This window comes from Rhododendron vialii, chromosome 10a (assembly GCF_030253575.1).
Source record: "Rhododendron vialii isolate Sample 1 chromosome 10a, ASM3025357v1".
NCBI classification, from domain to species: domain Eukaryota; kingdom Viridiplantae; phylum Streptophyta; class Magnoliopsida; order Ericales; family Ericaceae; genus Rhododendron; species Rhododendron vialii.
Window position 1 is genome coordinate 19,257,501 of NC_080566.1, and position 17,181 is coordinate 19,274,681.

General features: G+C 41.8%; 1 protein-coding gene across 4 annotated transcripts in view; it reads right to left on the reverse strand.

The window, feature by feature from the left end:
- Positions 1–16,682, reverse strand: part of LOC131303619 (anaphase-promoting complex subunit 2-like) — a 27,989-nt gene extending 11,307 nt beyond the window's left edge. For 2 of the 4 annotated variants that reach the window (XM_058330575.1, XM_058330574.1), the window contains exons 1-6: positions 16,266–16,665; positions 15,612–15,728; positions 14,066–14,294; positions 11,855–12,150; positions 11,390–11,461; positions 10,508–10,755 (exon numbers count right to left, since the gene is read on the reverse strand). In XM_058330575.1, coding sequence (XP_058186558.1) covers positions 10,508–10,755; positions 11,390–11,461; positions 11,855–12,150; positions 14,066–14,294; positions 15,612–15,728; positions 16,266–16,499 — 1,196 coding nt within the window. In that variant the 5' untranslated portion in view covers positions 16,500–16,665. Of the gene's footprint in view, positions 1–10,507; positions 10,756–11,389; positions 11,462–11,854; positions 12,151–14,065; positions 14,295–15,611; positions 15,729–16,265 lie in introns of all 4 variants that reach the window. The other 2 variants (XM_058330576.1, XM_058330577.1) reach the window with 2 other exon arrangements.
- Between the last annotated feature and the right edge of the window lie 499 nt (positions 16,683–17,181).

The following is a 17,181-nucleotide window of genomic DNA, read 5'->3' on the forward strand; positions in this document are numbered from 1 at the left end:
GATAATAGGATCCATAGGGGTTGTTTTCCACAAAAAGTGCAAAACCAAATTGGCCAGTGTTGCGGGCGTGCCAGGACTGAATTGCAGTCCAAATTCGTACCAAGGCCTGGATGCCTCATGTCGGGACTGGATTGCAGTCCAAATTCGTACTAAGGCCGCTGAAAAAACTAGTCTAATTTTTTATTAGTTGGGCCAAGGCCTGAACCTAATCTGGGCTTTAACTCAATTGGGCCGAACAAGCCTAAGAATAGGCCTACTATATATTCGACCAAAGGCCTAAATCAATCGAGACCTAATTCAACCAAGGCCCAAAATGTTATTTTGGGCCACTAATCCATTAAGAAATTCCTTTTTAGAATTTGGCCAAAAATGGGTGTTTGGGTGTAAACATTGCCGCCCCCCCCCCCGACGCCTTGATTCTTTACTTTTAGGATCTAGGCGTGTATAAACAGTAAAACTATTTTTGGCATCCATAAAGGCCTCGATTCCTGGTTTAGCATGTCTTCTTTTGATTGCCTTGCCTATGGACTTAGTAGGCATTAGACATTTTCCAAATGTGCTTTCAGGCCTCTGACAATATTCTCTAAATTTAGACCTTGGAATGAGTCTGCCAACCATCTTTTTGTTGGACAAGCCTGTGAAAGGCCTCTATTAAAGATAAAAGGCCTCAATCTGCATCCTCTAGGGCTGTTTAGAGCAATTGGATGATGATCATGCCTATACCGGAGTTGAATCTCAAGGCTCATAAGTATCGCCTCTTATTAGGTCTATTTTTGCAAATAGAGGCTATGTTCAGGCCTAAAAATATGTTCGGTAGGCCTGAACTCCACTTAGAGTGTTCATAATAAAGATTCAGGCCCACTTAAAGAGCTCAAAGGGCCTTCATCTCTATGGAAAAGGCCTTCATACACCAATATGAGGCCTCTTTTCAGTCCCAATTGTAGAGAAGCTCCAAACCTATGAAAGGTTTGACAACAAGGCCTAAAAATACATTGAAAGGCTTAAAAAGGTGGCTCAGGCCTAAAGAAAGAGCTTAAAGGGCCTCCTTTACTGCAAAAAGGCCTATTTAAATGAAATAAAAAGGCCTCCACCTTTGCGGAAAAGGCCTGGTAAGAACTTAAAAATAAGGCCTACTCAATTACTGGTAGGCCTTGGCCGAACATCTTAGAGATGCATGTTCGGCCTTTGAAGGGCTTTCCTCTACTTAGCCCTTTTTACAATCACAACATTTTTGCGTAAGCAAAGTGAATACCACTCGCTTTTGATGTGCCCTACAAATCCAGCGTGGGCACGATTCTACAGCTTTAAGGCCTATAGTTGTTGGCCTATGCTTGCAATGCCTATTGGCAGGTCGGACAATGCCAAAAAGGCATTCATTAACTGGGGGAGGAGGGGGATCTCCAATCACAAATGAATCATGGTCAAGCCCTGAAGTGTCGTTGCTTTCTTCCTCTTCATGTCGTTCCTCCTGTTCTAGAACGGCTGCAACATGTAATTCAGACCTGCCTATAGGGCTGATGGCAAGCCTAGATCGTTCCTGGCCTGCATTAATGATCTGCCCATCACCCAGGACTAAATCTGGATGTGGTAGCCCTTCACAGACTTTAGAAAGCTCTTGAGAGGAGAAAATGGGCTAATCTTGCCTCATAATTGGACTTTCCATGTTCTGGCTTACTCCAAGCCTGAGATCTTGCTCCCTTTGCGTCGAAACAAGCCTATTATTTTGCTCCTCCAAGCCTGAAAATAGCTTTCCATCTAGAAGTTTTTGAAAAACTCCTGAATGTTGGCTGCTGCGCTCAGGCCTAAAATTGTTGCCATGTTCATTCTGATGTTCATCATCCAAGCCTTGCTGCTGGTTTGGAATCCTTAAAAACCTGAACTGAGAACTTTGTCCCCCGAGTCTGATTCCTTGGCCTCCTTGCCCCCCGAGTGCAGGGCTGTCGGAAGCTAAGACCTGAGAAAAGCCTGGAGGCCTGGTATGCTTGCTAGAGGCTTGTTTAGACACATTCAGGCCTAAACTCGAGCCTAAAGTGTCAAACCGCGATACCGGTGGGGGAGTAGGAGTTGACAACTTATCCTTGAGTTTAGCCATCGCTTTATCAATGGCCTGGTTAGAGCTGGTAATGAACTTGTTGGATTCGTCGAGCCTATGCAAAAGTGCATCCCAAGGATCAATAAACTCCTGTGAGAGTTCTTCGTTGGACGCAACGGTACAGGACTGAATGTTGATGTTTTCTTCAACTTGGCCCCAAAAGTTCCGAGTATGAGGATCACCAAAGCCGCCATTTTGGAATTCAGGCTGTAAGGGCAGGCCTGAACGCATGACACTTGAATAGCCATGTGACTTAGCATTAAAAAGATAGGCTACCTCATCGCGTAATTGGCATTCCTCATCTTCAAGTCTGCCAACTTCGTCTTCAAGCCTTTGGATTGCATCGTTGTAGAAGTGTTGTGCGTCGAGAAACCAACCATTTGTATGATTGAGTTGATAGCTCTCTCTGTCGAGACGATTGATCTCATTTTCAAGTTCGTCGACCTTATCATCTCGCCAATTAATTTCTTCTTCAAGACGCCGAATCTCAATATCTTGTTCAACGTATTGAATCGACATGAATCAACGTGATCATACCCTTTGAAACAATTAGGGTCCCACTGGGCAAGCCAAAATGTTTTCCAAAAAAAGTGCAAAACCAAATTGGCTAGTGTTGCGGGCGTGCCAGGACTAAATTGCAGTCCAAATTCGTACTAAGGCCTAGATGCCTCATGTCGGGACTGGAATGTAGTCCAAATTCGTACTAAGGCCTGAATGCCTCAGATCTGACTTCTAATAGAACGATTACGTACGACCTAAGGGGTGAGGTCGTATGTGGTTCGTGGTTTGCCTTGTTGGGATAAGGACTTAGAATTTCCCAACCGTGCGAAAAATAGAAAGAAAAGAAAACAGGACTGAACGATAAGGTAAATGAACTTCATTAACGGTTTACCGAAGTTTAGGTACAAGGAAATGAAAGGAAATAAAATCTGGGCTGGGCTAGATTGGACTGGAAAATAAAATACTTTGCGGGAAAGTAAAGATAATTTGCATAAGCGCTGGGCTTGTATGGTCTAGGACCTTCGCCAAGGCCTTCAATTCTGATATTTTTAGCCAAAGGTTCTAGGCCTTGCGCTGCTTCCGAATGCTCCAATGGGAAGCTGCAACCTGTCCAAGCCTTGCTCTCCACTTCAAGAAAACAGCTGCAGGTCTGAAAGGCTTCCTTTTTGCCTAAAAACCAGTAAAAACAAAAGGAATTTGCAGCAACACAACATCCCTAGGCCCTTGGAGCTGCTTATGAGCAGCTTGTGTGCATGGGATGCTTGTAAAAAGGGATATTTGGGCCCACCAAGGCCAAAAACGTGACCTTTATGTGCCTTTTGGCCATTCTAGATTCTTCCCCCACTTGCTATTTTAAGTATTCATACAGCAGGTCTGGTTGAGCTGCTTGTGAGCAGCTTGTGTTGGCAGCTTTGCATCTATGCCACATGTTCTTGGCTTGACTGAGCTGCTTGGGCCACATGGATTGCATGAATACCATGTGTCTTTGCTTCATGCTAGGCCTGTCAATGGACCGGATCTGATCTGGATCCAATCCGAAAAATCCGATCCGGATCCGGATTCAAATCCGATAACATTGATCCGATAATCTGAATCCGGTAATCCAAATACGGATCGGATTAAATCTGTTATCGATCCGAATCCGAACTTTATTTTTTTTATTTTTTTTTATTTTTTTAAAAAAAACAGTAAATTTTTTATTTTGAAAAAAAAATGTTTCAGAAGTTGTATTTTTATTTTATTTTATTTAAATTTGTTTCGCTAAATTTTTTTTTTTTTTTTTTAAAAATTGTATTTTCTTGAAATTTTTTTTTTTTTTTGCTAAAATTTTTGAAGTAAAAAAGTTTTCGGATCGGATTCGGATTTTCGGATCCGTATTACCACTATCGGATTCGAGTCTTATCGGATTTGGATCGGATTTGGGTTTTATCGGATCCTGATCTGTCGGATCCGGATCGAATCTGGCCCATTGACAGGCCTACTTCATGCTGAAGGAAAATGGATGCAGGCCTAAAGCTGCTTGTGAGTTGCTTGCTAGAGAGAACCTTCTAGGCCTTTGAGCTGCTTGTGAGCAGCTTGGCCTTTGAGTTGCTTGTAAGCTACTTGCTAGAGAGAACCTTCTAGGCCTCACAAGCAGCTTGCTTCTCAAGCATGACTAAGCAGCTTATGGCCTTTTTGACTTCTCTATTTTCAGGCCTGATTGGGCTAAATAGGCCAAAAAAACTAGTCTGATTTTTGATTAGTTAGGCCAAGGCCTGAACCTAATCTGGGCTTTAACTCAATTGGGCAGAATGAGCCTAAGAATAGGCCTACTATATATTCGACCAAAGGCCTAAATCAATCGAGACCTAATTCAACCAAGGCTCAAATTGTTATTTTGGGCCACTAATCCATTAAGAAATTCATTTTTAGAATTTGGCCAAAAATGGGTGTAAACAGGGGTATGACAGGTTTTGCCCCCAATAAACTAGTCTCATCTAAGATATCCAGCACATATTTTCTCTGCGAATAAACTAATGCCATCTTTAAATCGTGCCACCTCGATACCCAAAAAGTATCGCAATCTACCCAAATCTTTAGTATGAAATTGGCTCTGCAGAAATGCATTCAACTCATCAATACCTTTCTGGTCATCACCCGTAATAATAATATCATCAACATACACAATCAATAATACTTTTCCTCAATCAGATGTGAGAGAGAAAACAGAATGATCAGACTGACATCGACTCATACCAAATTTCAAAACTGCATCACTGAACTTGCCAAACCAGGCCCTGAGAGAATGTTTAAGCCCATAAAGAGCTTTGCGAAGGTGACATACCTGAGAACGCTCCCCCTGAGCAACAAACCTTGGTGGTTGCTCCATATAAACCTCTTCAAGAAGGTCGCCATACAAGAAGGCATTCTTGACAGCTGCAAGAGAAATAAGAAGCCGAACAGAACCAAACTTTGCAACCGGGGAAAAGGTCTCAGCATAGTCAACACCATAAGTCTGGGTGTAGCCTTTAGCAACAAGGCGAGCTTTGTAACGCTCAACAGACCCATTAAGATGATACAGTAAACACCCAGCGGCACCCCACAGTTGACTTTCCAAAGGGAAGAAGAACCAACTCCCAAGTCCCATTATCATGTAACGCAGATATATCATGTAACGCAGATATCTCTTCCTCCATAGCTGTCCGCCACTTAGAAATAGACTAGGCCTTCTGAATAGTTTTAGGAACAAAGATAGAGGAACCAAAGGCAGTAAAAGCACGAAGGGAGGGGGACAAGTGATCATAAGATACAAATGTAGCGATAGGATGAGAGATAGTACAAGTGCGAATACCTTTACGAATAGCAATGGGAAGAGAATCTGGATCGGTGGGAGCTGGAGGAGGTGGAACCGGATCTCGCAATGGAAGAGAAGGCTCAGCGGTGGGCGGAGGGGGTGTCGAGGCAGCTTTGGCACGACAAACATATACCTGCAATGGGGGTTGTCCGGAATGAACTAAAATATGCATATACTCAGACTTATCCCTATGGGAGGAAGGCGGAAAATAGGGTAACGACTTGTTAAACGTAACATCACCACAGACAAACTCGCAATGCAAAGTGGGAGAATAACACTTATAACCTTTTTGAATCCGAAAGTACCCCAGGAACACACACTTGATAAAGCGTGGATCAAGCTTATCGCGGTCGGGATCAAGGGCATGAACATAACACGTGCACCCAAAAATTTTAAGACGTAAAGAATATAAAGGACTACCACGTTGAAAAATACCATAGGGAAGCTGGCCCCCAAGAACTTGAGAGGGCATACGATTCACGAGATAACCTACAGTAAGAACGGCATCGCCCCAAAAGGATTTGGGTACCTGCATCTAGATTAAAAGGGCACAGGCAACCTCTGTAAAATGCCGTATCTTGCGTTCGGCAACCACATTTTGTTGTGGAGTGCGAGAACACGAAGATTGATTAAGAATACCATGATCATTGAAAAAAGTAGACAAAACATTATAGAAGTATTCACCAGCATTATCAGAACGAAATATACGAAGAGAAACATCAAACTAAGTCTTTATTTCCATATAAAAAGATTTAAAAATGGAGTACAAGTCTGACCGGGTTTTCATGAGATAAGCATAAGTAAGCCTAGAGTAGTCATCCACAAAAATAAAAATAATGAAAACCACCACGTGATGGAACACGCACAGGACCCCAAATATCTGAATGAACTAAATGAAAAGGACGAGACACTCGACTCTCTACTCTAGGGGAAAAGGAAACACGATGATGCTTACTGAACTCACAGACCTCACATGGTAAAGACACAAGACTACGACACGACGGAACTAGCTGTTTGAGATTTTGAAGAGATGGGTGACCAAGACGGCAGTGATGCTCATATGGAGATACGGAAGTCTGAAGAGCAACAGAGATAGAAAGCTCGCCAGTGTCAAAGTAGTACAGACCACCACGCTCGGATTCTGTAAGCATTGCTTCATAAATTTATCTGTATTTTCCTTCTGGGAATGGATAACTCATTGTATCCATATATCGGGATTTCATTTCGTGGGAAAATATAGATACATTTATGAAGCAATACTTACAGAATCTGGATCAGTGGAAATTACCCACACTTGTGACAGTAAAATTGGTCAAAAAAGTCCAATCAGTTATAGTAAAGCCATAATTAAGATGGTAACACCGCCACCAATCTTCTTCCCCGTCTGGAGATCCTGCAAAACACAATAACCAGGAAAGAATGTGACCGAACAGTTTAAGGATTGGGTAAGTTTACTAACAGACATAAGACTATGGGGAAAACGAGGAACATGTAAAACAGAGTCTAATTTAAGGGAAGAATGTAAAATAACAGAACCCAAACCAGCAATATCAGAAGAGGAACCATCGGCCAAGGCGACAAGAGAAGGTTTCGCAAGAGGTCAAGAACCAGAGAGGTGGATGGAGTGACCAGTCATATGATCGGTAGCCCCAGAATCAATAACCCACGGATTATTAGAGGCCAGGCCAGCAAAAGTGGAGCCTTTCTGAGCGAACATAGCAGTGGGGGAAGAAGGCACGTGAGAAGTCGGCTGGGAATCAGGCGATGGTACTCATCCTCTGGAATAGTAACAACACGTGGGGCTAAGTTGGTCACAGAACTAGACAACACAGATCCATCATCCTCAGAAACTGTAGCCTGATGAGCAGATGGGCGGCCATGAAAGATCCAATAGTACTCTCAACAGTACGATTAGTACCATTGCAATATGTGCAGTGACGAGGCCCACGACCACTACCAAAAGAATCACAACCCCCAACAGGCGACACCCGACCACCGCTACCAGAATCACAACCAAATCCATGACCAAAGTACCACGACTGCCTCCCCCTGTCTCTCGACCACCATGGTCAAAACCACAAGAAGAAGCACCACCACGAGAGACCGTGGTAACCAAAGCCGAGCGGGCAGCAGATATCAAATCAACAACACTGGTGTCAGAAACAGATGCCTAGTGGACGCAACTGAACACCTCACTAAGAGAAGGTAAATCTTTATCACCCAAAAGATTAGACCGGATAGAATCATATGCTGGCGAAGGTAACCCAAACATAAACCAAGCCACCTGCAAGCACTCACGCTGGCGCTCCATAACCTGAATATCTGAAGAAATGGGCACACAAGTGTTGAGCTCCTCACAAACACCGTAGAACTTGGCATAATACTCCTCCAATGATAAGCTGCCAAGTTCAAGAGAAAAAAAAGAATTGTTGATGAAGATCATATGTGCGATGGAGATTATCAGACCCAGAAAACATCTCCTTAACCTTCATCCACACCTTTTTTGCTGTAGGTAAGAAAACCAAAGTATTCTTAATATTTTCCTCCATACTATTCCATAACTCAACCCGAATCTTAGCATCCATAGAAACCCAAGCACCATATGATGCGGCAGTCGTTGCGGGAGGATCATCAGTAAGGTAATGATATTTTGACTCCCCCAAATAATAAATTTCAACAGCCTTAGCCCAAACAACATAATTTTGACCATTCAATAAGGTGGAGGTAATGGACAACCTCTCATGAGATCGAGAAGAACGACTAACAACGGAAGTCACAGTACTACCTGTAGATGCAGAACTAGAAGTAGATTCTGTGGGGGCGTGATTTCTTCGTGAACCTTCCTGTGTAGCTATCTTCGTGTGTGAAGCGGTGAGAGCTAACGTCGGTCTTGATGTACCTGCAGAACCAGAGGGGGTTGTTCCTCCGGGAAGAAGCTCCGACGAACTAGTCAGTGAATGGAGAAGAGAAGAAGAAGTTTAGTGAAAAATATGCTGGTGGAGAGAAGAATGTTGTTGTTCCAGAATCCAGAGTCCCCTTTTTAGTGGTGTTGCTCCTCTATTTATAGGCAAAGGGGATGGAGTGCTGAGCAAGTTGGTCATACTTTCCACGTGTTACGTTCTGCTCGGTTGGCGCCTTGTAGCAGGGCCATTTAATGAACACCACTTCCCAAGTCTTTCAGAGCCACATGGGTTGATGTCAGAAAGGTCACATCGTTCAGAGATGTCACTTCGAATATCAGAAAAGACAGCTTACTTATCAGTAGATATTTATGGAAGGTTCCACAATCGTCTGTGCTTGGCGGGACCCACTTCCGCCATACGAAATTATCCGAGCGTTTGGTGTCCTTACCGAAGAAAAAGGTATCCGAACAAGTGGATGTTCTTACCCGTGCGTTTGGTGAGACCCCCGAGCGAACTCAAGTGTCGTATGTTCGGATACAGCTTATGACGTTCGGTGAAGTACTCGTGGTTCCGTCTATCCTTCGGATAAATATTGGCTTATTTGGCCGAAGCCCAAACTTATTTACAGGTGAACTGAGATAGCTTAGATGACGGGTCAAACAGCGTGTGAACCTTCATTCCCCCTTTCTGGACCTTGTGATCCTTCGGATATTTCGGCCCCCTACAGATTCGGTGCCAGATCCCATTGCAAATATACCAAGTAGCCAAAAGATGCAACAAACAACAATAAACTAGACCAATAACACGAAGGCAGCCACGAACATCAACAACCCACGATTACCAGAGAACAAGATTAAGACCAATAATAGAAAAGGTGTCCGAAACAGCAAGACATGGAGAAGGGCAGCCGAACCCAAAAACAAGGAGAAATCAGAATACCAATGGCAAACTAATACCATATAGACAGAAGCAAATGTCAGAAGCAGCAATAGACAGAAATCAGCAACTAGAAGAGTCGCCGGAGGGTCGCCGGAGACAGGCGAGGGTCGCCGGTGGTAGGGCAAGAGCCGGCGAGGGTCATCGGATACTGGGTTAGGTTCAGAGGGGTCGCCGGAGGGCAGCACGAGCTGGGGCAGGGTCGGCAAGGGCTGGGATAGGGTCGGCGAGCGGCGGCGAGTAGTCAGTAATGTTGACGTCAGCAATGACTGGTCTTGGGTCGCCGGTGGTCGACGAGCACTGGGTGTGCGTTTTCAGAGGTCGTCGGAACTAGGTCAGGGTTTTCGGCGTCGGAACTTGAGTCGTTGGGACTGGGTAAGGGTTTTTGGAACTGGGTAAGGGCTGCCGAGATCTGGGTGAGGACTGGCGAGAGCTGAGTTGATGATTTCGGGATTGAAAAAGGAGTGGCGAGGTCTGGGTTGATGACGGCAAGGCTGGTGGTAGGCTGACGGCAAGGTGATGGTGGCTGACGTGATGGCTGTGGCTATAATGGTGGTTTAAGATTAGGGTTAGGGTTAAGAACCCGCTCTGATACCATGCTGTGAGAGATAAAGGAAAAGTGTGTAGGGTATTAAATCAACCCTAACACATAATCATTTTATTTATATAATGAGGTAGCTTGTTACAAAGAGTATTTAAGCAATATGGGACTAAACATAATATACTAGTATACTAGTACTCCAACATAAACCAGCTCCATGTACATCTCTAGTGAAAAGGAAACTTGTTCAAGTATGATTTGGGAGAAGATATGAAAACATTCTATAAATTGAATGTGCACCAAAAGCAACTAGAACATTACACTTGCCCAACCAAGTATTCTGCAACAGTGGAATTAAACCAGAAACGATTGGCTTATCAAACAAAACACAATGGGTACAGAAACTTCTTCCCGCCTTGAGAAACATATTTATACAGATTGCATGTTGGAAACATCAAATATAGTATCAAGACCCAGTTAGCTTTTTATGTTTTCCAGGTTACAATGTTTTCTATTGCACAATTTATATATTGAAGGATCTAGGGACCGCTCAACAAATTTACAATGTTTTCCACTGCACTTTGTATCTGCACAAATCCTCACTTATTAGAAGTCTAAATAGTAATAGCAGCATAATTGACTGCTCAGCCACCAACAGTACAGAGTCTGCTTAATCACATTGAGAATGTACAGGGAATTACCTGTCAGGGTAGTCTACAATAATCTCGAAAAGTTTGGCAATTCTTAAGTCTTGCAATGTTTCATATGCAAAATACTCCAGCCGCAACTGCCATCTAACGAGTCCTTCTGAGGGATTGTCTATTCCAGCATAGCATGAAGATGGGCGTGATGCTAAAGGTGATTTCAGCCCCGAAGAAAGGGTATCATCATAACTGACGGAGTCACCGAGGTAAGCAAGAAGTGCGTGCAAGAACTGCAGAGGCACAGCCTGTGCAGATACCCCTCAAAATCAGAAATTGTTTCACAAGCTATTCAACACCAGTATAGGAATGTCATCCATGCAGCAAAGTGGGAACTCAGAAAATTAACAGAGAAACACAAACCAAATTGTTCATAACACAATACAATGCCGATTTAGGTAAAAACTGCGGGACAAGAATAAATCACATTAGGCTTCTATGTGAAATTTAAGCAAAGTAAGCAGAATAAACCACTGAATATGTAGTTCATTTCCATCTGATAAATGCAATTTGCCAGCCGATACAAGGATTAAGAGCTAAGCCATTCTGAAAATGCTTTCTATGATAATACTGCCCTATGTACGATGACTTGCCACCTGAATCATCATAAAATAGTAGAACCAGACACCAAGCATGCATCAGTGACTTGCTGTACAAGGCCAAAACACATCCTCACAACTCCCAGAAATGAAAAAGATAAATAGTCTATATCACATTGCAAAGAAACTAGAAAGGGCAAAGATGAATAACTACCAATATACTAACTAAAACGAGAAAGAACTACCCCGTCATTATATGTTATAAGTTATGGTTAAATAAAGTTTATAATTGAATACAGTTGTAGGAAAAAGAAGCAAATAGTGCGAGGCACATTCAAGGAACCTGTATCCACCCTTTAATGGACTCCAAAGCAGAGCTTCGATAGTCATCACCTGCCAGATTGTGAACTGTAGCCTGGAATGTAAATTGAAGAACAACCAACTGTGATATGTAGATAGAAATCAAAGAATCAACAAATGGATATTGTGATAGGTAAATAGTATTGTTTTCGATATAACGAGAGGGTGAGAGGAGGAATATCTTACTTTATTAGTAGAAAAGGGCCTAATTCAAATTTGTTAATCACAAACTTCCCTTGACTCCCCCCCTCAAAAAGCTCCCACTTTTAGAGGTGACAAAAACTGAGTTGAAGGGGGTCTGACAATTAATCCAACCCCTTCCTTTCGTACTTACTACAGACTCAAAAGGAACAAGTCCTATACATTCTTCACTCCCCATCACATCGATTCCCCACAACACAAGAAGGAATGTAAGAGTGGGCATAAGGTATGAGGAGAAAACACAAACCTTCAAAAGTAAAAATATAGCAGAAGCATAAGCATCTTCAGCCATAGATGTAAATCCAAGATTTCTGAGATCACGGACAACGATCCCAATGTTTTTCACTACTTTGCTGTTCTGCAAAAGCCTATTTTGGTGATAGCATTCATCAACATCCACGTCACCAGTTCTGTAAGGTAGTTTACTTTTCTCATCTAGATCCATATCATCTTTATCATGTGATTCATTATCATCTTCGCAATCATCAGCCATAATCGTACTTAACTCCTCCAGCATTCCCTTGAAGTACCAGTGGAGTATCTCTAAAACAAATTATGGGATACAAGAAACATTATTGAGAAAGCTCAGAAATATCATGGATTATAGAAGTATCACATTCACCCTTTTGTAAATGGTAAGAACAATCAAACACAAAGAAGGGACTAATCATGTAAACCCATATGCCGTATGTAGCTATACAACACAAGCCAATGTGACACAGCAACTTGCTTACTTCTAATGAGTGTGGAATTATGAAAAACACACATAAAAGCATGATAAACTATGATCGGCATAAAAAGAATTACAATGCAACTCAAAGAAAAAGCCTCCAGGAATTTATCTACTTCAAAGACCACAAACGCCCTCACTTACATGGTAACATTTGTACTCCTGTGAGTTTTGAAACGTGCTGACAAAGAGATAAGAGGGAAGGGGATGGAACAAAAACAGTAAAAAAAAAAAAAGGAAAATAGAAAATCCAAGCACCCTAATGGAAACACAGGGGGAGAGATAATCAGAGAGACATAGAAACAGTGTACACACATACACTAACAGATGTGTAGGAGGGTTCTCCCGAACAGAGCAACTAAGAGCCGAGCACGCGTGCGACACGTGCCTCATGACAAGACGCCAAGTGGTGGTGAGTTATCTGGCCTACCAAGTGAATGATTGGCGGCACCATGATGAGGTGCACAGTGATATAGCTGAGCAAATGTGCATGGACACAGCTTGGCGACCAAGCAAGGGAAAACCCTAGTGAGAACCGCCCTAAGTGACAAGGCGGAAAGACTGCTTGGGACCATTCTAGAAGATACGCACTACAAGATAGGCAAGTATCCCGTAAATGGGGGTTAAGTATTGTGTTTCCTAATACGGAACAGACTATGATTCCATATGGAGAGGAATTCCATATGCGTGGAGGTTTCCAAACATGATTGGAACCCTAGGGCAAAAAGGGTACTTGAAGAGCAAGACACCACAAACCTATATATTCGAGGTAAAACCCAGAGGTAAAGGTACGCTATCATTCATTGCCTTCCTTACGTGATATTAGGGTTTCATTTGTGCAGATATTAACTTAGGCATCGGAAGGCCCTTGCCGACGAGAAGCAAAGCTGCGCTCACTGTGGTTTGTTGTGTAGAATCAGTGTTCTAAAAGGCAGCCGTCTAGGCCGATTAGTCCCCGCCTAGGCGCTAGGCGGTGGTCCGACGCCTGGATTAGACAGCCGATTAGTTGGGCGCCTAGTCCCCGCTTAGGCGCTAGGTGGCTGACTTGGCGCCCCTTTACCGCCCAACTAGCACCTAGTGATTTTTAGAACATTGTGTAGAATTAGGGTTCCGACGAGGAAGCACGTGAGGTTGATCTTAGAAGAAGTTGTTCAACACTACGCGGATTTTATCCTCGTACAAGATGGATGAAGGAAGTCAGGAGAGAGAGAGAGAGAGAGGCAACAGGTCAATGTCCTTGACCTGTTGAGAGACATTTAAAATGGCCTCACTGAATTTCTTACACGGCCAAAAACACCCATTCCTAAGTAAATTAACTAAAGCATTGGCCAGTGTTTTAATCAAGAACCATAAGAAGTATATGCGTCACAGAAATTTTATGCTTGGAGCGAGTTCAGGCATTTCAACATTAGACTTCACTGTTCAGTGATTTTTAGGTATAGAATTTGCACAAATCCTCCATAATGATGGATTCCTCCCAAGTTCTCCAGATAACACAACCTGAAGGACAAACCAGGTACGGGACGCATGGAGATAGTAAATTATTTAATTACTCTTTATTTCCGGTAACTGTTACTAGAAAATGTAATAGAAGAGAATCAGCCTTCTCTCTTTATGTATGGGGAAACATTAAAATTCCAAACAGATAACATACACGATACAAAAATATTGCAAACATCCAACAGTACTCATGCACAACATTTATATTTGCATACCTAGAAACCATACCAGGAAAATGAGGAAGAAGAGTAGCCATGAGAACCGAAGACACCATTGACTGATATTTAGATAACAGGTGGAGTCTTTCAGTGCCTCCCAAGTTTTTCTCAGGCATACTATCTTTGTGTGACTGTACAACATCAATTAGCAGTAATAGACATTTTTCTTGATGCTGTTTCTCCATTGATATTTCTTCCAACGCTTTACGCAACACTTGCTGAATGCTATCCTTCTGAATCTGTTTCAACATTTAGAGATCATGATATCATTAAACAACTAACTAACTGCAGTCTAATTGGTACTGACTTAAGTTCGGTACACAAAGTATAGCTAAGTTAGTTCATTTCACAGACAATCAGAAGTTTCCGGGAATACTGAATTGAGAGCTGTCTTATGAATACGACGCATGTCTGTAACCAACAAGAAATGAACAGGTTTACCTTCAGTAGGCTATTCTGATGCCCTAAAAGTACCAGGTAACTTTAAAAGCTGGACCCTGAGGTAATCACTCCTTTGGGCAAGCAAGTATCATTCACCAAAAGAACACCAAACTATGGGCATTACCCAAGTACAGAACACCAATACATGAGTAAACTCTCAGGGACACGAGTTCCCCACAAAACAAAAATAAAATCCACAGGAAAGTCAAATCCCTCCAACAACAGAAAAAGGAAAACATTGCATGCAGCTTCACTGGCTTTGTTGTCTCTTTTTTCAGTACCCCCAAGGCCCAAGGTCCAAAGTCCTAGTCATATATAAATAAACAGCAGATCAAGCACAATGGGAGACATGATACTCTTTCTTCCATGCATTCGTCCACTCCACTACAGAAATTCCCAACCCTGTGAACTAAACAACTCACAAGCAACATATGTCACCAACCAAGAAACCTGAACACACAAAAGACCAAACTTCAGTTCCCTAGCTACCCAAAAACAAAGGGGCCAGAAAATTACACCACCAGGCTTCACTTTAAAACACGCTTTCACCACTCCATTATAACATTGTTCCTCCGCTCCAAATCAATCACAAAATAGCTTACTGAGATGCTGAAGAAGCAAAGAAGGCTTTACTTAACCATGGCCTTAATGTGGATTTTCATTCGATGCGAAGACATCCTCTCCCCTCCAAAATTTCTCAAACGATTTAGGAATCATCTTCAAGATAACAATTACATTCAATGTGCTGCTTTACAGTCTTCAGGGTATAAATTCTGATTTTTGGTCTAGATGAACGATTTTCTATGAAAATAAGTAGATTTAATTGTTACTTCAAGATGGAGATGTCAAAATTAAGAATGAAACTCCAAAACTAAGGGAGTTTTGGAGGTTAGTTAAACTCTGTAAACAATGCCCTACAAAACTCCATCTGCAAGTGGAATGATCATGAATAACTAAAAGATAATATTTTAAACCTACGAACTTCAGAACATATGACAGATTAGTAGCTGCACAAAACAACATCTTAAATACAGAAGCCTCAAACCTTTATCCATTATGCATTTCTTTTGACAGTAAAATAAAGTTGGTTTCAAAATTATGGTTACGCGGCAAACCATAGTGAAATTGTCAATTGTACATACAGGGTCCACACTCATCTCTCGACCGGCCACGTTGTTGTACGCATCAAAATGCTCCCAAAACTTTGATGCTCCATTCTTCTCGAAAGTTTCCTGTACCAAAACAACAAATATTAAAGTCTCTGAATATAAAAGTATTGGAAGTCCAATATATGAGTAGAAAATATTGTCTGAAATAGCACTAAGCCACTAACATAAAAAATTATCAATGGGTATAATTCATAATGCATCTCAATATACAAGTTCCACCGCCCTATAGAAATAAAATCTCCTTTTATATTATTTGTCCATTAGTTGTCATTCTTGTTAAAAATTTAATCCGCCAAATTTTGGATTCCAAATTTGACATAAGTTAAGACAATGAAGTTCTGAAAAACAAATATTTGAAATACAATGAGTTGTCAAGTTTTTCATACAATACTATAAGTTATATGATAACATAAAGACTAGCAGTTCTCAAGTGCATGATTATAGGTAATATTGATTCTAATTTAATTGCCCTACAGAAATAGTAATAGACAGATTCAATATCTCGAATCTATGGATATGGAAACCAGACACATAAGCGAAATAAGCGAAAATCATCAAACGCCGACTGAAAATCATCAAATAATGCAAAATAAGCGAAACCTCTAGGAAGCCAGCGAAATGTTCTTCGACTAGTGACTCGAGGCCGTAGTTGCAGAGAGCGCGAGCTTGTGAAACGAGCTTTGACCCAAATGAGAGATCACCGTTGCCATTTAGCAGAGCTTCCGTTGCTAAGCAATAGCCGTTCCAGCTCTCCACTATTTCTTGGACGGCATCGCCGTTAAGAGAGTCCAAAACCCCCAAATCGCAAACCGACAACGTTGCGTCTACCACCATTGCGGAGGGCAGAACAAGGCAGTAACTCAAATCGAAAAGCACCAAAGCAGTAGAATTAAATATTTGTAGCGAACCCTAACTACTGTATTTATAATAATGTACTACGTGATAGGAGCGTATAGGGTTTCTGATTGCCCTGCAATTGAAGATAAGATTGCAGAGAATTAAATTTGATTGATTTGCCGCGGTTTCATATTTGAATAGTGGTTAGTGCTTTTTATATAGGCTTTTACTGTATTTTTCATAAGCTTTTACTGTATTTTTTTCCAATCGATAGAAAAGATAAAAACAACTTACCCACAACACTACATGCAGGTTAGGAGATTCAAACTACTTACCTCCTAACATGCAAGAGTCCTCATTGATTAAGTTAATCTTAGTTGGTTGTTTTTCTCAAAAAATGCTTAACGAGGGATGATGCTATAAAAATTTTACTACAATCACAAACACAATTGTTGGAAACGGACTAAAATTCCTAAATTGACTAGGATTCCTATTCCTATTCGGTTTAGGTTTATTTAGTGTGTTCCTATAAATAGAGACCTTAGGGGTTCTTAGGGTTATGATCTTTTGTTCAACGGTTTAGATATTAGGGTTAGGGTTTTGTTCATATTTTTTGGTTCCACCAAGGGTTTGTGTCTCCATTTTGGGTTCCACCAGAGATTTGTCCTTAGATATCTAT